Source organism: Lepidochelys olivacea, assembly GCF_965140295.1.
Source record: "Lepidochelys olivacea isolate rLepOli2 genome assembly, chromosome: 2".
In the NCBI taxonomy this organism is placed as follows: Eukaryota; Metazoa; Chordata; order Testudines; family Cheloniidae; genus Lepidochelys; species Lepidochelys olivacea.
Genome location: NC_140412.1, coordinates 190,364,953 through 190,387,760, shown reverse-complemented (window position 1 = coordinate 190,387,760; position 22,808 = coordinate 190,364,953). Strand labels below are relative to the sequence as shown.

The following is a 22,808-nucleotide window of genomic DNA, read 5'->3' as shown; positions in this document are numbered from 1 at the left end:
ACTTCTGTAATTCAGCCAGAGGTTATGACCTATTACAGGAGGGAGGTTCTGCAGCCTGTGATATGCAGGAGGTCAGACTAGGTGATCATGATGGTCTCTTCTGGACTTAAAGTCTACAAATCAACATGGGTCTCTTATTTTAAAGTCTATTAGCCTTGCTAATGCCTGTTTAAATTGTATCTGATATCTCCTTACATATATTTATATCCTTGTAAGAAAAAAAAAAATCACTTAATAGGTGTCATTCAACAGATCACAGTCTAACCATCTAAACATTCAGTAATACGCTAGGTGAAAGTACCTCTCTAGCAGGATATAATCACATAAATATTGATAGGAAAATGTTTATTGAACTGAGCTTTGTCTCCCAAGAGAACAGCCAACACTAGAAAGATGATTGTTCAAATCATGCTTATAACAGTGGTTTATATAAAATTGTGTTAAATATGAAAAGCAAAAAATATTTACTATTTGCATTCAGATGTCCAAAATATAAATTGCCTACTATCATTAAGTGCTATATGTTTGCAATTAGGACAAGATACACCAAATTTTGCGAGGCGACTATTTGAAGATTTATGTGGTAGAGTTCCCAACTACAGTTAACTCTTGCACCAGCAACATTTTCTGTCTTAGAAAGTCAAATATTCTCCTAGATAATCTGATGAAACCTCTATGGTTAAAAAACAAAACAAAAGATTGATACCTAGAGTAAATTTAGATTACAAAACAAGAAAAGGATACATCCATGCATCACTGGAAGAGCAAACCTATGGATCTGAAAATACAAAAGAAACTGTATAACACATTTTAAAAATATATTTTATATAAAGTTGTCTAACAAAAAAGGTATCGCCAAGTACTAACCCAAGAAATAGATAGATGACAAGTGTATGAAACTCTAGTAAAAGGCAAACATTGTAAAGGCAATTCAGTTTGGGAAGAGGGACATTTATTGCAAGTGAATAAGAAAAAGTTTCATGTTTTCTAGACTAGTGATTTATTTGCACAACCACAAAGATTTTTTGTTCACTAATAAAGCAACAAAGTGTGATATTTCTTACAGTCATCACTCTGTTAAGCAGAAGATATTCTGTAACCATGCTTATCTCACAGAGAGTCAGTGAATGACCTTGGTAACAGCAAGCTGCCTTGGAATATAAATGGGCATTTGTACTCCTGTTCTAAACAGAGATCTGCTTAATATTTTTGCCACAAACAAGCTCAATGTAAATTAATACCTAAATGTATTTTCTAAAACCTACTTGAATATTGTCAATGTATGACATGAACAAATGTGTTTGCTGAGTTCAGAGCTACCAATACAAGTCTTAGCTAAGAAACACTATCTACCCCATGTGAATAATTTAAGACTAGACTTAAGAAATCCAAGGGTGTAATGTTGTCTGGATAGAATTTGCTCAACACAAGAGTAAATATGGCAATATACTGCCCTTTACACTAATTAGCATTTAATTAAAACAAGTTAAAGGTGGTTTGCAAATATAACGCTATATTTCTCTACATGGTGTAAAGACTAGAAAAAGGATGGCAGATCAGGCATTAAGTCACCAGGAAGGAAGGTATTGAACGCTGCATTCTCTCAGTCCCAGACCACCATGGAAGCCCTTCTCCCCAAATCATGATCCCCGTCTAAAAATTTCAGTATCTCCTGAAGTTTTCTGCTACGACATTCTCTCTGCTAGCTGCTACAATACAGTCTTCCCTTTCCTTTTCATTATGAGGTTACATCAGTGGAGGAGGTTACAGCTGGTATTGAAAGGGGGTGGGTGCAGCAGCCAGCACAGAGAATACAGCAGTAAAACACCCTTATATGTAATGGAGCGTAGATGCCCTGGTTCTTTATGAAAATGTTCCTGCCTTCTGTGGATGTACAGGCTGCCATGTAACTGTTGGGGACGTCTGTGGGTTTTGGAAGCAGAGTCTCTGTGCCGGTATTATGGAGGAGGTGGGGTGGAGGAAGAGTAAGGAAATCATAGGAACACACATGTGACTGGACAATTCTGAGGAATTTCCTACTGCGTGTGGACTTTCCCTATGCAGTTCACATAGTATAGTCCAATCTGGGGGAGAGGGACATCAGAAACTCAAGTGACATCTTTCTTGACTAGTTTACGTTTCTAGCTCGACACTTCATGTGACAATAAATTTCCAATATAAACACACAGTTGTGTACGACCCTTCATTGTGCACTTGTACAGCTTAGTTTATATTAGGATTTACCTGGCATGTCTCTAAGCTTATGATCTCTTGAAGAATTTGTTTGAAAAGTAATGCTGATTTAGCCTCAAAACCTTGAAAGTGTCCTTTCGATCATGTGTGGAAATTTTGAGGAAAGACAATCCAGACTCAAACTCATAGCTGTGCCAAGGGAAAAAGAGGCAGTATCCTTGGGGAACAATATCTGCCTTACATAAGACACAGCAGAGCTCAATATTTTGCAGAATTTGACCTACTTAGGAACATACTGCGCACCTCTTCTTGATGTTATTTTTCTTAGCACACGGCTGAGGCCATATTATCAAAGTCTATTTTTTTTTCCCTAACAGACATTTTCAAGAAGTTATTATTTCACCAGATAGTATCAGAGGACTTTGGGGTGAAATTGAAATGAAGTGATTAGTTTAAGACAGATAAATGTAATGTCAATAACTTACACACAGGTAATTTTGCTACAACTAGAATACAAGTAACCAATATTTTATCTACGAGAGTTCTGGGTATCTGAAATAAAGACATATGCAAGACTAAAACACTTTCTTCATAATATTATATGTGTGCAACATTTCATATAGATTATTAAAGGAAACTTCCAACATTACCTCTGGCTGAGCAGCAAATTCTCTAAGAAGATGCCCATTCCATACAAACCGTGGATCTGCCTGTAGTGAGAAAAAATAAGCAAATATACAAATAGGGTTGTTGGGGTTTTTTGTTTGGGGGGGAAAGGGGAGAGAACAGTTTTCTGAAGCTCAGCTTATTCTATGGTAGGGCAGAAGCTCAGCACTATCCTGCAGTAGCATAAGTTTGGGTGACTAGATATATGGTAAGGGTGGTTTCAGAGTAGCAGCCGTGTTAGTCTGTATTCGCAAAAAGAAAAGGAGTACTAGTGGTACCTTAGAGACTAACCAATTTATTTGAGCATGAGCTTTCGTGAGCTACAGCTCACTTCATCGGATGCATTCAATGAAGTGAGCTGTAGCTCACGAAAGCTTATGCTCAAATAAATTGGTTAGTCTCTAAGGTGCCACTAGTACTCCTTTTCTTTATGTAAGGGTGGTGCACCTGGCCTTCACAAAATGCTGTTTGCACTCTTTTGGCTGGACAGGCTGCTGCACAGAAGCATAGCTGGAGGCCCTACCGGAAACGAACAAGATGTTCCTGATGTAAGTGTAGACAAGCCCTTAGTTACTATCCTTTTATTCTGCAGAACAAAGTCAGTACATTGCAACAAAAATCAACCCAAAGTGCTTTTGAGAATTTTAAACTGCAAGACATCTTTAAACAGCAGTACCCAATGAATTTTGGAACAAATGGAAACTCTCAGAGAGGAAAGTGAGAACATGCAGAGAGAATTTCATCCCAAAGGAGATCACAGTACTTTACTGGCTTCTATTTCAAGATGAAATATTTCTTCATTGAAATACTGTAGCCTTTTAATAGCAAGCAAAAGCTGCATTCAGCAATTTAGGACAGAAGAAATACAGGGGGAGTTCTAATGAAGCATGTTTTTAGCTAAATTAGCATTTGACCAGGATTATCAGGACAACACCTGCGCTTGTTAAAAATGTTATGAAATACTGAAGGTCAGATTTTAAAAGATAGGTACCACAATTACATGGGCAAATTTGGGTGTCTGAGCAGCTGTCTGGCGAGTTAAATGGGTAACTGGCAACAAGCATGCAGCTACCTGATTTTGCACGCATATTTATATTTTATCTCAGTTATGCATGGATAATTGCATGTGTCCATCTTTGAGCAATTTAATCCTTGACCATAAAGGACAAGAACATTGGTTTTAAACCTCATTTGAATGCCTGCGTCTCCAGAAACATAATGCTCCTGCACACCATACTAGGATATTATTTCAGAACAAGTGAATGAAAGACTGCTGCTGGTTATAGTGCCACGCACTGAGTCACCAACCCGACTTCCTGTAGTACCCTAGGTTTGGCTGCATTCAAGTGCTGACCAGGCTTGAGCCTACTTGGACTGTGAACCCATCAGATCTCCCAAGATGGCATGGATACAAGTAGATCATAACTATTTCAACAGCTGCAACACAACTGGCATCTTACATACCTTTTAAAAATGGTTATATTTATTAATATAAATCTAGAGGGCTTACTGACTCAAAAGGGATACTGCAGTATGTTAGATCATTTTAAACTGGAACGGACGATTTTTTAAATAACTAATGTGCTGACATGTCCCTTCCTATGGTTGAAAGGATAAATACATGACACTTTTCCGAAACTTGGTAGATTGATTTTAAGGCTAAACAATCATTACAGCTAGACCATTTGTGGGGGAGAATGAGAAAGTACCATATAAAAATTAACACAGAACAGTACCTAAACACAGAATTCTAGGGTTCATTAACAAGCAATATGGTCTGCTGAAGTTTTTTTTAATAAGAAAATGAAATGGACATGAAGGTTTAAAAAGGGTGTGAGAATCGCTTCTTGTTCCCAGTTCTGAAAATATTCTGACAGTTAGGAGGCAACACCTTGTAAAGGTGGCTTTATAGCCTCTTTTTCCAGCTGAAAATGAGCTGTCTCAATGCATTTTAGAAAGCACTTGTTGAATCAAAACCATGTTTAGCAGATTATGGATTCTAAATCTTCATGGAAGCTGAGAAAGTTTACATTCGTAAAGATATCCCCTGGGGCCTTAGTGTGGCTGCGTGGTTTTGTTTTCTTTAAGATTGAAATTAAACATACTAAATACTGTTTCTAGCAACATATTAAGATAGTCAGGTTTAGAATGCAAAATCCCAGGGCAAGAGGCCACAAATCCACCACTCTGTTCTGTATCCTTCCCAGTCTCTGTCCTAAATGCAAGCTCAAGTGACATCTCTTTCACTTTTTGATGAAGCAACCCCCACTTTCTCTGATCCTAACCTTAGAAACCCATATTTTTTATGTAACTTCTTCCCACAGTGTCAAAAAAAGTTACTATGCAAGTTGCCACAGACAAACTCCAAATACATCAAGTATCCTAGGGGTTAAGAAATGTGTAAGAAATCACGTAAGAGTTACTCATCTCAGAAGTAACATTTTCTGATGTCACACACAAAATTAACTCTCGTTATGTGAGTCAGCAGTACAACTAAGTTTTAGGTTTGTGGAGTTTTGTTCTGTTCAAAACTGCCACAATAACTGGCATTTTGGAGTTCGCTTTTTAACTACACTGCTTATTCTCCACAGGCTGGAGAACTACAAACAACTATTTTTTTCAATTATTACTTTTTGAAGAGGAATGAAGACAATGTTAAAACACTTGAAGTGTAACTTCTATAATTGATTCTCTCATGGCACACATTTTCAGTTGCTTCCCTTTCCTCTTGTGGTCAACTACTCATTCCAAAAAACAGCCCTACCATAGCCAATACTATCAGGCTGAAGATTTTACAGAGCAAGTGTGACAATGGACTAGTTGCATGCTGATAGTGGAAAATATAGAAGGCACACAAGCGATATTCGCAAAACCATTTCACTAGTTTAGTTTGAAGGTGGAGAGGTAAAACCATTTTTACTATAATTTTCAGAATCAAGGGACCACTAATGGCTTTGTGAAAAGCTATTACACTATGAACATACATATTCAACATACATACCTACCCTTTTTACAGTTTATGCATTAAAACTCTGGCCAGGTAAGTGCACAAGGAGCTCTAATTTCACTGACAGTACCATAAACTCTTAATTTAAGAACATAAATGAGGATGTACGTAAGATTAAAAACAGCTGGAAGTGCCAAGATGTTTGTGCAAAGAAGAGATAAGATACACACAAAACCAGGAGTATTGAACTGCTCAGATGTGTAGTTCTCAGAATTCTAGTGTTGAGAAGTTGTATTTTAAGGACGTGATCCAAAGCCCAGTGAAGTCTCTGGAAAGACTTCCACTGATTTCAATGGGCTTTGGAGGAGGCGCTATAAACAGTACTATTCCACAATGATGCGTCTTAAGAGGATTAAAATGTATATTTAAAACATTTGAAAGTTTAAAATCCAAGCTGGGGAGAGACCTGTAGCTATATTTAAACTTTATTATGAAGTTACTTGGGAACTGCATTATGGTAGCTATGTATTTTAAATCAAAATGAAACACAAAAAAGAGATAACCAGCAGTGGCAGGCAGAAAAGAAAAAGGAGTTGTAGTCATTGTATATTTGTGGCATTTAAGGCCAGCATTTTTCCTCACTTTTGGTAAGCACACATCCACTAGCTTGCAACTCCCACACCACTGCTGCCCGACAGATTTAAATTTTCCTTTATAAAATAATCAGGAACATTGAACAGCCCCTAACAGAAGTTTGTAATATAAGATGACCTGAGCATGGAACATTAAGGGTTGTGGCAAGGAGGTCAGAAGCAGCAAGACACAAAGACCTACGTAGGATGGCACAAGGAAACAAAAGATAGGATAGTATACAAGTCAGCTCCAAAAGTACTGATTGTTTTAAAGCAGTCTTGCAACAGGTTTACCCACAGGCTGTTGAGAAGTGTAATATACACAAATTTAATGCTACAGAGCCAGCAATGCTAGAGCTCTATTTTAGGAATGCAAAAGTTCAACATTAATTTTAAGGGGATATCTAGTTTACAAAAACAAAATGGCAAGTTTGAAAGCTAATCTATGTCACAGAAACATTAAAAAGGGATGAAACTGACTCTTGTCCCCTCAGAGTTCAGTCCAGCCAGAAATTAGAATCTAAACAGACTAGTGAAATAATCCCATTAGCTACCTGATCTATAAAATAAACCCATTACCACACACCAAACTAGTTGACAAGGAGCTGGATACAAGACAGAAATCAGTGGAATCCTTACCCTCTCTAGTAGGCTCATTTCCTGGAATTCTGGACTGGTGTTGGCTAACCTTTGCAAAGTGTGGGTTAGGTCATATGTTGTAGAGAAGTAAAATCCATCCACATTCAAGATGTGACTAAGCATTGCTAAAAAGGCTTTATTGTCCTGCAACTGTTGGCAGAAAAAAAAAAAAAAAACGAACAAGCAGCTTTCTTATTTACTAACACCACATTGTTGGGTTTTTTACATTCCCCTTTTTAAAAAGACACTGATTTTTTGCTTACCACCATGTTTTGCAGGAGTACATAAAAAAACGTAAAACCCCAGTACAAAAGGATACCTTGAGATTACAATTTTGAGACAATAAAAGTAGACTGACAGTTTACAACATTAAACTGCTCCAGTACACCCTGATTCAATATGTACAGTACATGAGAGAAAGCTGAAATTTAGGGGATTTGACCAATAATTGCTCCTGGGGGAATTCTGTGCCACTGCATACGGGCAGAATTCATGTCCCCCACAGTTTTTTTTTCTTCTCCGGAGAATAGAGATTCTGCTGTAGAGGCATTGCAGTTATACCTTTTGCCCATCAGCGGCACCAGAAGAGAGGGCAGCCAGTGTGCAGAGAGGGACGGGGAGAGACTGTGTTCCTCACAGCAGTGCCAGGTGAGGAGGCATGGGACGGACAGAGAGGGGCACATAGGGCTGCTGGGGGATGGGGCGGGGTCACAGGCTAAAGTTCAGAAGGGCTAGTGGGAAGACAGATTGGGGCATGGATTTAGAAGTTTGTGGGGTGAGAGCATTGAGCCAGGGGCTGAATGGGAGGGGGGCTGCAGGGCCACCTGGGTTGGGGAGGTAGATGTGCCTCATTGAATGGGAGAGGCTAGGGGTCAGCCAGGGTCTGCATGGGGGAGACTCCCCAACTCCCTAACATACCTCCCCAGAAAAACCTCCCCCTACCTACCCCCCCAAAAAAACCTGTTCCAGACTTCTCCGGCCCACACCCAACAACCCCCCAGGTTCACTCCCAGGCTCCTTCCCTCTCCTTCAGCTCCCCATTAGCCCTGAGCCCCCCAAGCCTTTGCACTGCTTCTGAGGGGTGCAGGAAATACGTTACTGTATTGTAGTTTAAATGAATTACTCAAAGTTCTGTACTCATATGCCTAGAAAGGAATCAGTCAAAAATTTTTTCCCTGAATCTAGAGAGAGAGAGTTACAGACATACTTGCTGACAGGTATTTTTAAATAAATTACCAGAATAATTGCAACTGGCGTCACTGTGTTATTTTGACAAATATACAATGTGTAGAATTTTAAAACACTGTGTGAATAATTTTTAGGCACAGAATTCCCCCAGGAGTAAATAATGGAGAGTAGACTGATACCAAGTTCTTCCCAACCACAGAGGAAAAAACTGTTGTGCCCCAAAGAGTGTACAGTCAAAAAAAATAAGACAAGTGAGACGTGGGGGGAAAGGATACAACATTCTGGCAAGGTGATCCCAGTGACAGGCACATGTCTTGGTTGCAAGTTTGCCTTATTTTATTTTTAAATAGATACTAAATTCACCTCCCATCCCACCATTCAACCCCCGTGTCTTTGTTCCAAAGCAATCCCCAGTTTCAGTTCCAATGAACTTACACCCTTTCATTCCTCCCAATATTCAACCCCTTCCCTCCATGTAAACAGAAATGATCAGTTCAGTGATAAGTTAAGTGAGATAAACAGTTGGATGACTTAGTCAACTAGTTTCTTGTAGGTTTCATGGAAGTAGTAAAGGATTTGACATGGAGAAGGTAGTGGTTTTGTGGACCAGCTCAGGGAGGACATGCCATACCTAGGAGACAGTGTGGAAGAAAACACAGTTGGCTGTGAAAGAACTGGACAAAGAGGGTCTTAATGAGCACTGTGGGAAGAAAGAAGGGGTGCAGTTTTGGGAGACATAAGAGACATGGGTTTGAAATTGATGCAGTGAGAGATGGGACCTAATGAAGGATGATTTGGTCAGAACAATAAGAAAGGCCATCTTAGAAACTGGAGGGAGGGGACTGTGAAATTGGTGTCAGGAAGGCCAGTGACACAGTGGTTGCACAATGGAGTTCGTTTGGGAATTTGGAATCCATAGATTTTTTTCTAATTTACACTGACATAAGCAAGAACATGCACATGCTTATAACATTATAAATAAATCAAAGCAGATGGACTACAATGCCATCAATATTTTAAAAGAAATTGCACAACTGCTGTAACAGTCTACAAACTATGCTTTGATCACAGGAGACCTACATTTGAAGAGTTTTTTTTTAATTTCGCTAAAGATGATAAGCCATCAGAAAACTGCTAATCAGTTGTGGCTTATTTATTTTTCTTCTACCAGTCTACTCCTACCTGAATATCAGTTAAGTGCAGCATGGTCTTTTTGTAGGAGAGGATGTCAAAATCAGTTGCTTTCCAGACTGCATGATTGAAACATTCACCTACTTTTTTCTTTTTTGTTATTACAATGAGATAGTTCCCTGCAAAATAAAAAATGTAGAAGTCAAGGGTAGTTAGCTATAACGTGGTTCAAGAAAACAAGGATAGCAAGCACAAGGCTATATATGAAAAAAATGCATGAAGGGGAAAGAGGGAGACAAATTCCTGGAGGTTCCCCTCCTCAAGAGTTTCCTCTATATCCCTCCATTGGAAGGAGGTTGCTCCACTCCACAGTCTAAAACCCACAAATGAATTAACTTTCCTGCAGATTCCCCATGGAGTTGGGTAGGAATAGAGCACACCTTTCCAAGCACCCACCACTCCATCCGCACATGCGGATCTGAAGCACGCTTCAGGGTCTTGAGGAATGGGGAGAGAGTGTAGTGGGGCGGCCGACCCCAGCTGCAGATCCAAGTACAGACAGTCCTCTCCACACTCAGATCTTTTAGGGTGGGGATGCAGATAACTGACTGAGCCCATAGTTTGGAGAATGCAGAATCCATCAGCAATACGTACAATGACAGCGTGCGGTAGTATTCAACAACTGAGATCCATCTTAGAAGTCTTACAGAAGGTCACAGATATGCTATTTTATCCTAAAACATAGTTGACCTAAAGCCTCCAATATCTATTAAATGGGGTGTCGGGGGGCAATTTGCATTAATATAGAAAAATCAATCAATCAGAAGAACTGCACATATAACAGTGCAGCCCCTCATTATAGCAATTTGTTAGCTTGCCTCCACCTTGGAAAATACAATGTAGTCTTACCTTCCATTGAACAAAATTACTCCTATGGAACTTATTTACTGCTGGAAAATTGTGCATTTCAATGTACAACTGACTGTGGTTTTCAGATGCAAATATAACCAAGACAGATTTTTAAAAATCTTGGATTGATCAAAATTATGAATAAGCTATTTAACAAGAATGAAATGCTATGAAATCTCACACCTACTACTATGAAGTAGGAGTCAGCGAATGCCAATAAGAAAAACCAACAACCATGGCTTTATAAATTGTGCACAGTGTTTGTGTTCCATTACATTTACGAAGTCCCATTTATAGCACAACACACCCTGTAGTGCTTTAATTTTCTGGAGAAGTAGTTACAGCTCAGTGGGTATTTAATCCACCCAGTTGCATAAAACTGATATGTACACTTCTCCATCTACAGTTTTAGTTACTAGTTTTGCGCATTTGATTTCATCCAGAAGGATGCAAATGATTCAGATCCAAAACTCGATTCTTCTTCATTTACAACTATTCAAATTCAGAACTTGCTCACATGATAGTGCTTGTAAGACAACCCTCAAATATTTGTCCCGCAGATATATTGATCTCACAAGCAATGTTGCACAAGTAGTAGAAAAAAATATACACCATATTGACTTGAACTCAGCTTAAGTGAAATGTAAAATGTCTACAGTAGAAGAGGATAGTAAGGACATAATGTTTGTTTTATAAAAGCTCAAAGTTATTAAGTCAGGCGAAGATTTTTCTTTTCTTCTAAACTTTTAAATAAATACAACATTAATTCTTGTGAAAGGTCGTGGACTGACAATTGTAAAACACAAGTTTTACCTCTTGATAAATATAGATCATGGTCAGTGAAAGGAGGTTTACATTAACACTGCCTCACAGCTGTGAATAGAAGAAAAGAAGGTAATTCAATCTCAATATTAATTTCTGATCTCTAATTAGGTTGCTTTCACCCTTATTGACACCTGTCCACCAGAAACTGGTCTGAGATTTTTCAGATAGGCCACTCAAAATGTTACACTGCCTGGGACAGAATTCAGTCAGTGATCCTGAAGTGAAAGGCAGCGTACTATTACCAATCCGCTACACCATTCTCTCTCAATCCTCTTCGGGATAATTCAGTTTTAAAAACAAACAGGGACCCTTAGAGATACCAAAATACATATACTGTAGACTGTGGTACAGTTATTTATTACATTTGTCTTACTTTGGGATAGACATGTTTAAATCTTGTTTTGGTCTACTAAGTTTGATAATCTCAACCTAGTCAAGTGTTCATATTTTGTTTGGAAAAATTGGCACTCTGCTCTAGAAAAGGGCTTTGCACAGAATGATTAAGGTGCACAGACAGACAATCTATGTAGAGCACATACACACCTTATTACACGCGTTTCCAGACTATTGCTATTAATCTAACTTTCATCAGAATCAAATTCACTCAAATAAGAAAAACACTTAACTTTCATTGGAAAAGTTGGCCTCATACCTGTGACTCAAAGTTTACTTGTATCAGTGATTATTTCCATCAGCTTCAGAGTACACTATGACATACGTTTTATAGAACAACTTGTTCTTACCCTGCACTATTTAATATAATATTAGGAAGTTTTGTTCCAATTTGTCTTCTTCCTTTTGTTAACTGTTGACATTTCCTCTACATTTGGGAAGAGGTTTGAACACAGCCATTGATTAAACAACTAAATTACAAACTGATCTCACATCAGGTCATTCCCAAATATATTTTTTTGTATACCAACACTATTGACTTGAAAGCAAGCCTCACCAAAAAGTGTTATAGCAAATCCAGTGATGAGGGTGAAAGCATGGGGGGGGTGGGGGAGGAAGAGGAGGAGAATTAAACTTTTTATAGGTTCTGTAGAAAGAGATTTAAAAAGTAAGTTGACAGAATGGTCAATTAACTCCTTTTCTACATTTGGATACTTAAAATTCATAAGACATCTTCCCTTCCTTTCATTTTTAAGCATCTTTAGTTAGCTCACAGATGACGTGTCATACTATAGCAACTTTTAAGAAATGATGAAAAAAGTGATTTTCTCCAACAAACTAATTCCAGATTTCCTTTATACATGAACCACACTCTCTCCTGGCTTTTAGGTTTCTCTAGTAATATATTTTCACCTACATTCTTTCACCAGTATACCATTTTTTTTCTCCTTACCTGCCACCAGACGGATTGTTCCCAAAATACCATATATAGACCTTGTAACAGCTGAAGGGGGAACATCTTTCTTAACTGAAAACCAGAAAAACAAGATGTCAAACTATATCTGTTTCATGATTATATCCCATGTAACTTTATTAAATTAGATTTGATCATGAAGTTTCAACCATGTCACTAATGAGTCACCATAGTGAGAGGCAATGGATTAGAGTTTGAAAACCTGCTGGGAAAGAATTTAAAATTAGGAAATGAAAGTTTTCTATTTTGTTTAATCAACAAGAATCATTCTAACTGAAGAAATTCAGGCTCATTTACAGGACAGGCTAGCTGGGTAGCTCAGCAGCAGCACACTGTCCTGCCAGCAGGAAGGAGTTTCCTGTTTTGAACCAAACTCCGGGTGTCAAGGCCCCAAGACCAGCCTTAGCCACAATACCTGGCCTCCCCACTTCTGAGCATTCCTCCACCATCTCAGTCCAATTCCACACTGAGCAACAGGGCCAGACAAGCAGTCTGAATTGTGTTTTCTAACTTGTAAGGCCAGCTCTTCAAGGCAAAGACTATTAAGAGCTGTACAGCTGTGGTAAAGAATATAGGAAATGGATGGATATGTGGATGCAACTTGCAAAAGTGCTTCAGTATTGTACTTTTATCATCCACAGATTTAGGGGTCATTGTGAGGACCATTAACACCAGGTTTTAAACCAAGCTTAAGTCACAGCTAAGTGCCCCAACAGAGTTTGAAGAATGGAAAAAGATGGGACTATATTATGCATTGGGTTACATGCCAATGAAATGATAAAGTAGCTGCTGGGACAACAACATACCTTGGCTTGAAGAGTTTATATGTTAATGAAACATCAGTATTAGGAAAAGATGGCAGACAACAGAAACCTGGGAAGAGTAATCCTTACAGCTCTGAAGGAGTAAATTGCTATTCCAGTACTATAATATTTCAGTAGGATGAGCGCTCTAATCTTATACAAAAATACTGTAAGATTTACAGTCCAAATTTAGTTGGAAAAGAGGTTTTAATTTAATTTTCTCAGGAGAGAAAGGAGATATACAGATTCTAATATGAAGGGAAAGTATTATAGCAGCTCCTCTCAGTAAGACAGCATGTGAGTTCACTTTTAACATCCTATTTTCTGAAGTTCATAGCTCAGCATTAAATGGTTTGTTTCAAGCTGTAATTTAGTATCAGGCCTTCACCTGGGAAACAACTTGTTTGTTTGTTAAAACCACACAAATTTGCAAAAATAAAAATGTTAAGTTATGGCCATAGCACAGAACTATCAAACAATTCAAATTGTAGCCTTTTAATAGCCTCAGGAAAAAGCTAAAAATAAAAATCACCAAGTAGAAATAAGAGTGAGATATGTTGGCCAAGTTCATAGATTCCAAAGCGAGAAGGGACCACTGTGATCATCTAGTCTGACCTCCTGTATAACACAGGCCATAGAACTTCCCCAAAATAATTCCTAGAGCAGATCTTCTACAAAAACATCCAATCTTGATTTAAAAGTTACCAATTTATACTTGGTAAATCCTTCAAATCGTTAATTGTCCTCACTGTCAAAAATGTACACCTTATTTCCAGTCTGAATTTGTCTAGCTTCAACTTCCAGCCATTGTATCGTGTTATACATTTCTCTGCTGCACTGATGAGCCCATTATTAAATATTTATTCCTTGGCTAGATACTTGTGGACTGTACTCAAGTCACCCCTTAACCTTCTCCTTGTTAAGCTAAATAAATTGAGCTCTTGGAAGTTATGGGAGCACATCTGCACGACATTCATCACTCCTGTGCTTGAGTCCAGACTGTGGCATCAGTCCTAATTAGCATGAATAAGTCAACATTTCAAACTGACGCGGTCGTACAGTTATCAAAAAATAAAATGGTGAGTGGGAGCCCCAAATCAGTTGTTATGAATAAGGCTATGATTTAGTCAGAGGAGGTGACGGCGGTCAAGGATTTTGTGACTTTACCGGACCTCGGTGACTTCTTCCACTTCAGCTATCAGCAGCTGAAGCTGGGGCTGGAGACAGGACTCTGCGCCCCTGCCCCGCAACGGGGGCTGGATGGCTGGAACCAAGACCCTGCAGCCCCAGCCCCGCAGCTTCTGCCAGGGGCCGCGTGCCCCAGCCCCGCAGTGTCCAAGGGCCGTGCTGCGGCATGGTGGGGGCTGCAGTTGGGACCGCGCACCTCTATCCTGCAGCTATGGCCAGCACCAGAGCAGGGGCGCTGCGTCCCGCTGCAGCCGGGACTGTGCCACCCACCATGGCTGGGGGCTTGACCTGTCGGTCCCTCCCTCCCCATCATGAGACTCCATTCCTCCCCCCTACTTGGCCCTGCCTCGTTATTTTTAGTAAAGTCACGGACAGGTCATGGGCTCTGTGAATTTTTGTTTATTGCCCGTGACCCGTCTGTGACTTTTACTAAAAATAACCATGACAAAAATCTTAGCCTTAGTTATGCACCATATATTTTCACCGCACGTTTTTAATACACACAGCTACATAACTGCAAAGAACCTTAAAACTATCTTCCAATAAAAATTACATGTTGATCTACAGAAATAAATATCAACGAATACTTTAAAATGTTAATTTTACTGAAAATAATCAAAATGCTGTGGCACATTTTGGATTTCTGCTACTGCAAATTAATATCCAGTCCACAAAGGAGACAAAAAAACTCAACATCATGAGTGAGGTGAAGAGAGACTTACGATACCACAATAATTAATGTGGATATTCAGTAAGCTATCCAAAGAACCAGGACATTCAGCTTTGAAGTAGTATTTAGATTGCACATTGCACTTTGTCACTGTACTTTTTAATCGACCGGCCTAGTGCTGGTGAGAAGCATACCTGTAAGAGTGACCTCTGTGGAGACTCTGTCAATGGCAAGAACATCATTTGCTCCATCATCACAAGCTTCCACGTAAAACTTCTCTGGTGTTATGTGCCTTTAAAAGAAATTAAAAGCTATGAGTACAATAAACCAGACTTGCCATACAAAGTTCCATATTTAATTATAAACAGCTGGGAAGCCAGTTATGGCTTTTTCCTAATTGAACAAATTTTAAACAACTGTTGACTGGAAAACAGCTGTACACCACTCATTTATTTTGTAGAGCACTAACTGGAAATATGAACCTGAGAGTTTTAATGGCTGAATGCAAAATTCCTTGCTTATCACCATGGAAATAATCCTGTACCACTCTACTGTAAGTGAAAAATATGAAAGTCTCTTGCTGAATGTTTCCTTAAATAAGCTTTAATTTAAAAAAGGAAAGAATTAAAATGTGATTCATTTCATAAGTTTATATGGGCTACGTACAAAGTCTTAGGAACCTGATAGAGTTCAAGTTATGGCAAACAAAACTACCATTTTACTAAACAATTATTAATACAGTAACAATTAATGTACCACATAAGTGCACATTTAGCAGATTTCAGATTGAGGGAGTGGAAGACTGACACATTAAAGCTCATATTCCACTAAGACAGTGGTTCCCAAACTGGGGTTGGCAGAACATTACAGGGGATTCGCCAGAAAAATTTCACAAATGGCGGCCAGAGCACCCCGGGCGTTGGCGGCAGCAGGTGGGACCCGGTTGCAGGGCAGATAGCCCGAGCCCCAGGGAGAGCAGGACAGGACAGTTGGGGCTGGCAGCCCGAGCCCTGCCCCCGTGAGCGGGGGAGCCGGCAGCCCAAACCCCAGTGCTCCGCGCAGGGCTGGCAGCCCGAGCCCCAGGGAGAGCGGGGCCGGGCAATTGGGGCTGGCAGCCCGAGCACCGGCAGTCAGCGAGACCTGCAGCCCGAGTTCAGTGGAGTTCAGTTGACCGGGGAAGTCAACGGGGTTCAGCAGCAGGAGCCCCACAGAGTGCGGAGGAAATTTAAACTTAAATCCCTGGAAATATTCATTTTTAGGAGGGGGTTCACGAGATTTCACCATTTAGTGAAAGGGGTTTGCGGGCTGTTAAAGTTCGGGAACCACTGCACTAAGAGAAAGCTTTCTGGAAGATGCCTGTAAAAATCCACTAAAAAAACCTAATTTATATCATAATTATAACCCAAAACAGCAGAAGGCAATTCCAGCAAGAGTACATTACACCAGACATACTTTAAGACTGGCACTTCCAGGCTACCAGCAAGATCTCTGCTTCTGGTGACATATGTCCATAATATCCAAAGCATTATACAAACAAACAATCTGAACACCCGTCATCCTTTTCTTTAGGTAAATCCTTTGCAGAATATAGGCATTTTTAAGACTAGTAGTTTAAAAGAAACAAAGACAACCAAATGCCTAAAACAGAACATGGCTATGGAGGCTGACTGTCCAAAGCCATATTCCAACTGGATAGGTGAGGACATCATAGCTGTACACCAGTGCCAGCGGTACACTGGAAAGGAGAATCCCTCATCTATTATATTAACTGGATAAAGACATGGGGAATTATTTTTACTAACCTTTCTCCCTCATTCCCTTCTTGCAGGATTATTTCTATTACACAGCTTTGTCTAGTCAAATTTTAAATGCCTCATGTGATGGTGAAAGTCCAGTCATTTCTTGGGAGACTCTTTCACAGGCTAATCATTAGGATCTTTCCCCAATTTTACCCCCTCCAATTAAATCTTGTTTTTCTTAATGTTATTGCTATATTGACATTACACCTCAGGGCTCTAAATTAATTTCCAAAACAAGAGGTAAAGAAGATGGCTTCTTTAACCCCTAGATAAAGAGTATTAAAATGCCCCTTGGAAACTTCATAGCTTTCTCTCTGATTTAGTTTCCTGGTTCTAATTTTTCTAATAATCTCAGAATGGACAATATTTCTACCATACGTAAGGCTATTTTTTAAAGAAACACCATCAACTTGAAAAATGTATTCACTACTGTTAAAATGGAAAATTAACAAATTTTCTTCATCCTCTAGACTGTAAACTCTTTTAGGGCCAGGGATAATCTCTCTGTTGTGTGCACGTGCAGTTTAGCACAATGAGCCCCTATACCAGAGGTGAGCAAATTACAACCTGGAGGCCACATCCGGCCCTCCAGACATTTTAATCCGGCCCTCAAGCTCCCGCCAGGGAGTGGGGTCGGGGGCTTGCCCCACTCCACATGGCTCCTGGAAGCAGCGGCACATCCCCACTCCAGCTCCTACGTGTAGGGGCATCCAGGGGGCTCCACATGCTGTCCCCACCCCAAGCACCGGCCCCACAGCTCCCATTGGCTGTGGTTCCTGGCCAATGAGAGCTGCAGGAGCAGTGCTGCCTGGCAGTGCCTCCATGCAGGAGCCAGAGAGGGGACATGTCGCTGTTTCTGGGAGCTACTTGAGGTAAGCACTACCCAGAGCCTGCCCCCCTGCCCCTCTCCTGTGTACTAACCTCCTGCCCCAGACCTGATCTCCCTCCCATGCTCTGAAACCCTCAGTCCCAGCCCAGAGCATCCTCCTGCACCCCCAACCTCTCATCCTCAGCCCCACTTGAGAGCCCACACCCCCAGCCAGAGCCCTAGCACTCTCTTGCACGCCAACCCCATGAGCATTCATGGCCCACCATACAATTTCCATATCCAGATGTCGCCCTCGGGCCAAAAAGTTTGCCCACCCCTGCCCTAAACCCTCATAAGGATCTCCAAGGCCTACCATAATAACTAAATTTCCTTAACACCATACTTTGTGCATTTGACAGCATTTTAGCTTAGTATATTTCACTGTATATTACACCCTTCCTCGTTCCCTTCAAGAGGGTTTCATCCCTAATACCAGCAGCAGCAGAGTTTAAACTGAACAAATAGAACACAACTGTGGGCAGACAGAAAGGGGAAGATATGGGTGGCAGCATGTTTGGTAGCATTGATCTCAGGTCATCTCAAAAGAAAAAAATAGGGGAGCAGAAAAACCCTTATTTTTTAAAAAAAATAGAATACTTTTTAGAGATGCAAGCCAGGACACTAAGGAGTTCTATTTGGAAACTAGATTTCTAAAAAATTAACTTTAAAAAAATATTAATCAAGATTATAGCACTCCTTTAAGAGAAAATGGCATTTATTTTACTTAGCACAACATTCTGAAGTTTTACACAATTGACCTACGAGGAAAGACATAGCCAAGTATATAAGTCATGACTAAGCAACAACGAAGAAGTTAAATTTTAAGTCTAGTAATATTTAAAAGGATGTAGATCCCGATGAAGGAAAAATACAGGGTGAAAAAAGGTGGTTAAAAAAAAAAGTGAGGAAATTAAGAAAAAAAATAGTATAACGTGAAAAGCTTTCTGAGCATGTTCTGTATCAACCTGTGGAACTGTCTCCCAAATAATGCGATGGAAGCCTCATTTTTCACGGCCCTCAAAACTAGAATTGACGATACACTAACATGCAATGGAATCCTGTGCTGGCAGAGTAATGGACTCTCTAGATAACTTAACTAGGAGTCTTCCATCTATAATTTCTATGATCAATATTTAAACACTCTGGCTTGCACAGTATCTATAGCATGGACATAGCTTTATGTCATGTCAAATATCTTTTCAGCTATTTGGCCACTGGCAGTGCAAGGCTCAGAAATTAAAAACTCTAGTTAGACCCTTATTTTCAAATACTTATTAATAGCTTGTGGGGTGACAAGTGTTCATTTATAATGTGAGCTTTTGGCTTACTGAACTCAGCAAGATGGTTAACTCTTTCCTTTAAAAGCAGTTTAAATTATTCTAAGAATATTGTATCAACTGCAAAGTGCTAATAATGATAATGTATAAAGTACTTCTAAATCACACACAAAAGCTACATTAAAAGATCAAGGTTACAAAATTGAGAGTTAGGAAATGAAATGCCAAAATTAAAATTGCCTGTGCAATCTTAACTCAGCCCTCTTGCACTAGTTATAGAACATACTATTCCCCTCACCAATTCTCTGCCCAGCTCTTAATCCTCTAGCAAAGCCATTCACTGCCTTCAAGTCCCAGTCTCCTTATCTAGGCACTACTAGTCTCCACCTAAACTTGAGTCACTGTTCTCTCCCCCCCGCCCCCATTAGCCTCCAATCCCAGTTTCCACACACTGCACAGCTTTGTTCCAATGTACTCTCTCTGCCCCTCATTCAAATAGCTCTTGTTCCCCCTGCATTAGAGTCAGACAACTTCCTCCTCCCTGGGCTCAGAGGGGGCTGGAGATGCAGTCACAGAGCACAGGAGAGAGTCCAGAGCTGCTATTGCAGGGAAAGCTGACACTCCAGTCAGAGCTTAGCAGTTCAGTGCTGATGAAATCTTTGGGGAATTTGCTGCTAAAAATCTAAGAACTCTGATTTTTTAAAGTTGTATAACTTGGCCAAATTTAGACAGATTTTCATAGGACAACAAAAGGCACATCTCTGACAAAAAGACCAAAATTTCAGGCCCCTGCTCAAAGCATGAGGATGCTAGCTAGCACTTAAGAAAAAAAAAGTCACCAGAATTTAACACTGGAAAAACAATGTATTTTCTCCCTAACATCATTCTCAGAAACTTCTGAACTGTTTCGGCTGAAATTTTCCAAAATCAGCCTCAGGCAGAATGGTTACAAACTGACAAAAAAGTTATAAGCTGTTGAAAATATGGTCTTACATGAAAGTGTCTGACAACCTTAATAGGCAGTGCATCTAGTCCCACCTATAATTAAAATGAAAGAGCATTCAAAAATTGAGACAGAATTGTGCATTCCATCCTCTGAAGTAACAGCATTCTTGTATATCTAGCCCACAAAGCTAGCCTGCTTGCTTGTATATCTTTTCTTATGGGTTGGATATTGTTGGTTTTATTATAATAGATTTATTCTAGAGTATTTTGGCTGTAATGTAAGTAACCTGAAGGCCATGTCCTGTTGACCTAAAGCAAGTTAGCATACATACATTCGGGACCTTTAGCCTAGGTAAGCGATAATGACCGAAAGCATAAAGTATATAACTACTAGCTCAGTCTCGCATCTGATGTTTATATAAAATATAATGTTTGTGACCTTTAGCATAGGTAAGTGAGGATGCATTAACTCAAGTTGGCATAGATAGGGGACTAGCTAAATTCATGCCCTCCATCAACTTAAAGAACTTGGAAATAACCAGTTAGGCCAGAAACATCAGATGCGAGACTGAGCTAGTAGTTATTACTATGTATGAATAGGTCACTAAGACATATGAACGTGCCAGCCTATAGAGTAAGTGCGCCCTGATATTTTGAGGGTGAGGAAGTTATGTTTGGACATGGAAAGAGGCACACAGTACTCAGGCTCTATAAAGCGGGGCAACCCACCGTTTTAGTTGGTATTTTAATTCTTAAATGGTTAGTTCTTAAGCTAATTGAATCAAACTTTAAGTTAGCTTCTGTAGTTTTTCTTTAGCTTTTTACCACCCTAGCTTCTTCTAAGTTCTTCACCTCCCACTTGAGAATTGAGGAACCTGGACCTTTGGACTCTCTTGGGATGCCAGAGGCGAGGCTGGTCCTTTGTCTCTTACCACCAGGTTATCAAGGAAGGGTGCGAGTATGTTAATCTAGAAAACTTTATAGTATATAATACCATATGTACCTCTAAAACAATATTATTGCCTTTGTAATTCTGATTATTTTTCCATTTGATTGCTATTCCATTTATCTCAATACAAGTCTTTAAGGCTGTATTTTGTTCTCAGTGTAATGTCCTTGCCATACATCCTGAGGATCCTTGAAAACTGTGTAACCTGATTCTGAGACAAAAACCTTGTCTTCTGATCAGATTAATTGGCAAGCCTATATAAACAATAATATTAACCTCCTAAAATCAGGCAACATATTAAAATCAGTATTATGACACATGATGTTTATCACATGCACATAAAAAAAGTACTGCTCATGCTCACTTTAATGTGAGCAAGAATGAAATATATCAGCCACCGTGGAGATGAGGGGGATTATTCACCATACTCGCGGATCAGAGTTATTTGGCTGTGCTTATACTAAAAACAATTGGAGCAGTGTTGAAAATCCATCAGATCCGGATTCTATTTGTAATGCAAAAATATGAAAAGAAATAGATTTTCCAGAAAATAAGATTCAGAACTTCTGACTAACTTTCACATTCAAACCAAACTCAACTTTATTATGATCTTCATATTTTTTATTTGTATCTGAAAATGCTACATAGCCATGCTCAGTTACCCCATCTGATTAGCAGACTGCATCAAGAAGTTGTTAACAAGACATTAACATCAGTGTAGCTCAACAGAAGAAATATGTCCAACAGTCTTGACTTCAACTAAATGAGCGACATCAAACCAATGTTACAATCTCTGCTACTCAATAGTTAAAAAAAAAAAAGTGAGACGAGCACACACACCCACCCACACCCACACACACCCACAAAAGCATGGAGACTAAAAATCAGATAATGCTTTCAACAGTTCTGGCTTAAAGAACACCAAGAAGAAAATATAAGGGAACCATCACCAAAATCAAGCCCTTTGGTTTGTTTCTTCAATTCAGACACTATCATGGCTATGAAATAGTTGAGAGCTGGAACTTCATTGTGGGTAGTGACATGTAAATGAATACAGTATTAACATAGGAAAAAAATTAAAAATGGCTCAACTCACATTAAAATCTTCCTCACTCCCAAAAAGAAATGAAGACCTCACTCCCACACACAAAATATACTTACTTGAAGTGTTCACTAAATAGCTGAGAGACTTTTATAGTATAACTTGTAGAATCCATATTTTTCAGGTATTTAGTATGTACCAGGAGGCTATAAATCATATTTTAAATTCAAACTGTTTTTGCATATGTGTACTATGAAGAAAGTAGTATGTCTGTGCAAATGGCAGTTAAAAATGGGACAATTCTGCTCGACAGCTTTCCAAAGTATCTTTAGAGAATATGTACATATTTTGGAACTAAATGACAGATACAGAAGTTTAAAAAAAGCCACATGTGTAATAAGGATTCCTTCCCTTCCTGAGTGCAACTCAGCTTTACCACAGTTTTCTATATTTTAAGAATCTCAGTTGATGATAAAGGATTTCTTCAGAAATATTCATTAAAAGTAGTACATTTTGGTTATCAAATACTCATTTGTTTTCTCTATTCATGGAATAAGTTGCTCAGAGCATCATTTTTCTGTTTTTAGAAGTTTTGGCAGCTTTTGCTGCTTCTATTAATAGCTTTAAAAGGAAACAGCAGTGAACTTAAATTTAAGAATTCTCTACTTACATGACTAAGCGTCCAGATCAAGTTCTAATATAATAAAACCCAAGAAAGGTGAAATGTGATTCAGGTACTGCAGCTTATGTATGTGAGTATTAGCTTGATTA

The 22,808-nt window shown here is 39.3% G+C and overlaps 1 protein-coding gene across 1 annotated transcript in view; it reads right to left on the bottom strand.

Annotated features, from left to right (window-relative positions):
* SACM1L (SAC1 like phosphatidylinositide phosphatase) overlaps nt 1-22,808 on the bottom strand; it is a 62,535-nt gene that overhangs the window by 19,445 nt on the left and 20,282 nt on the right. The window contains exons 2-7 of the mRNA XM_084618495.1: nt 15,352-15,449; nt 12,476-12,550; nt 9,448-9,575; nt 7,078-7,227; nt 2,844-2,903; nt 745-778 (exon numbers count right to left, since the gene is read on the bottom strand). Of these exons, the coding sequence (XP_084474621.1) occupies nt 745-778; nt 2,844-2,903; nt 7,078-7,227; nt 9,448-9,575; nt 12,476-12,550; nt 15,352-15,449 (545 nt within the window). The remainder of the gene's footprint in view (nt 1-744; nt 779-2,843; nt 2,904-7,077; nt 7,228-9,447; nt 9,576-12,475; nt 12,551-15,351; nt 15,450-22,808) is intronic.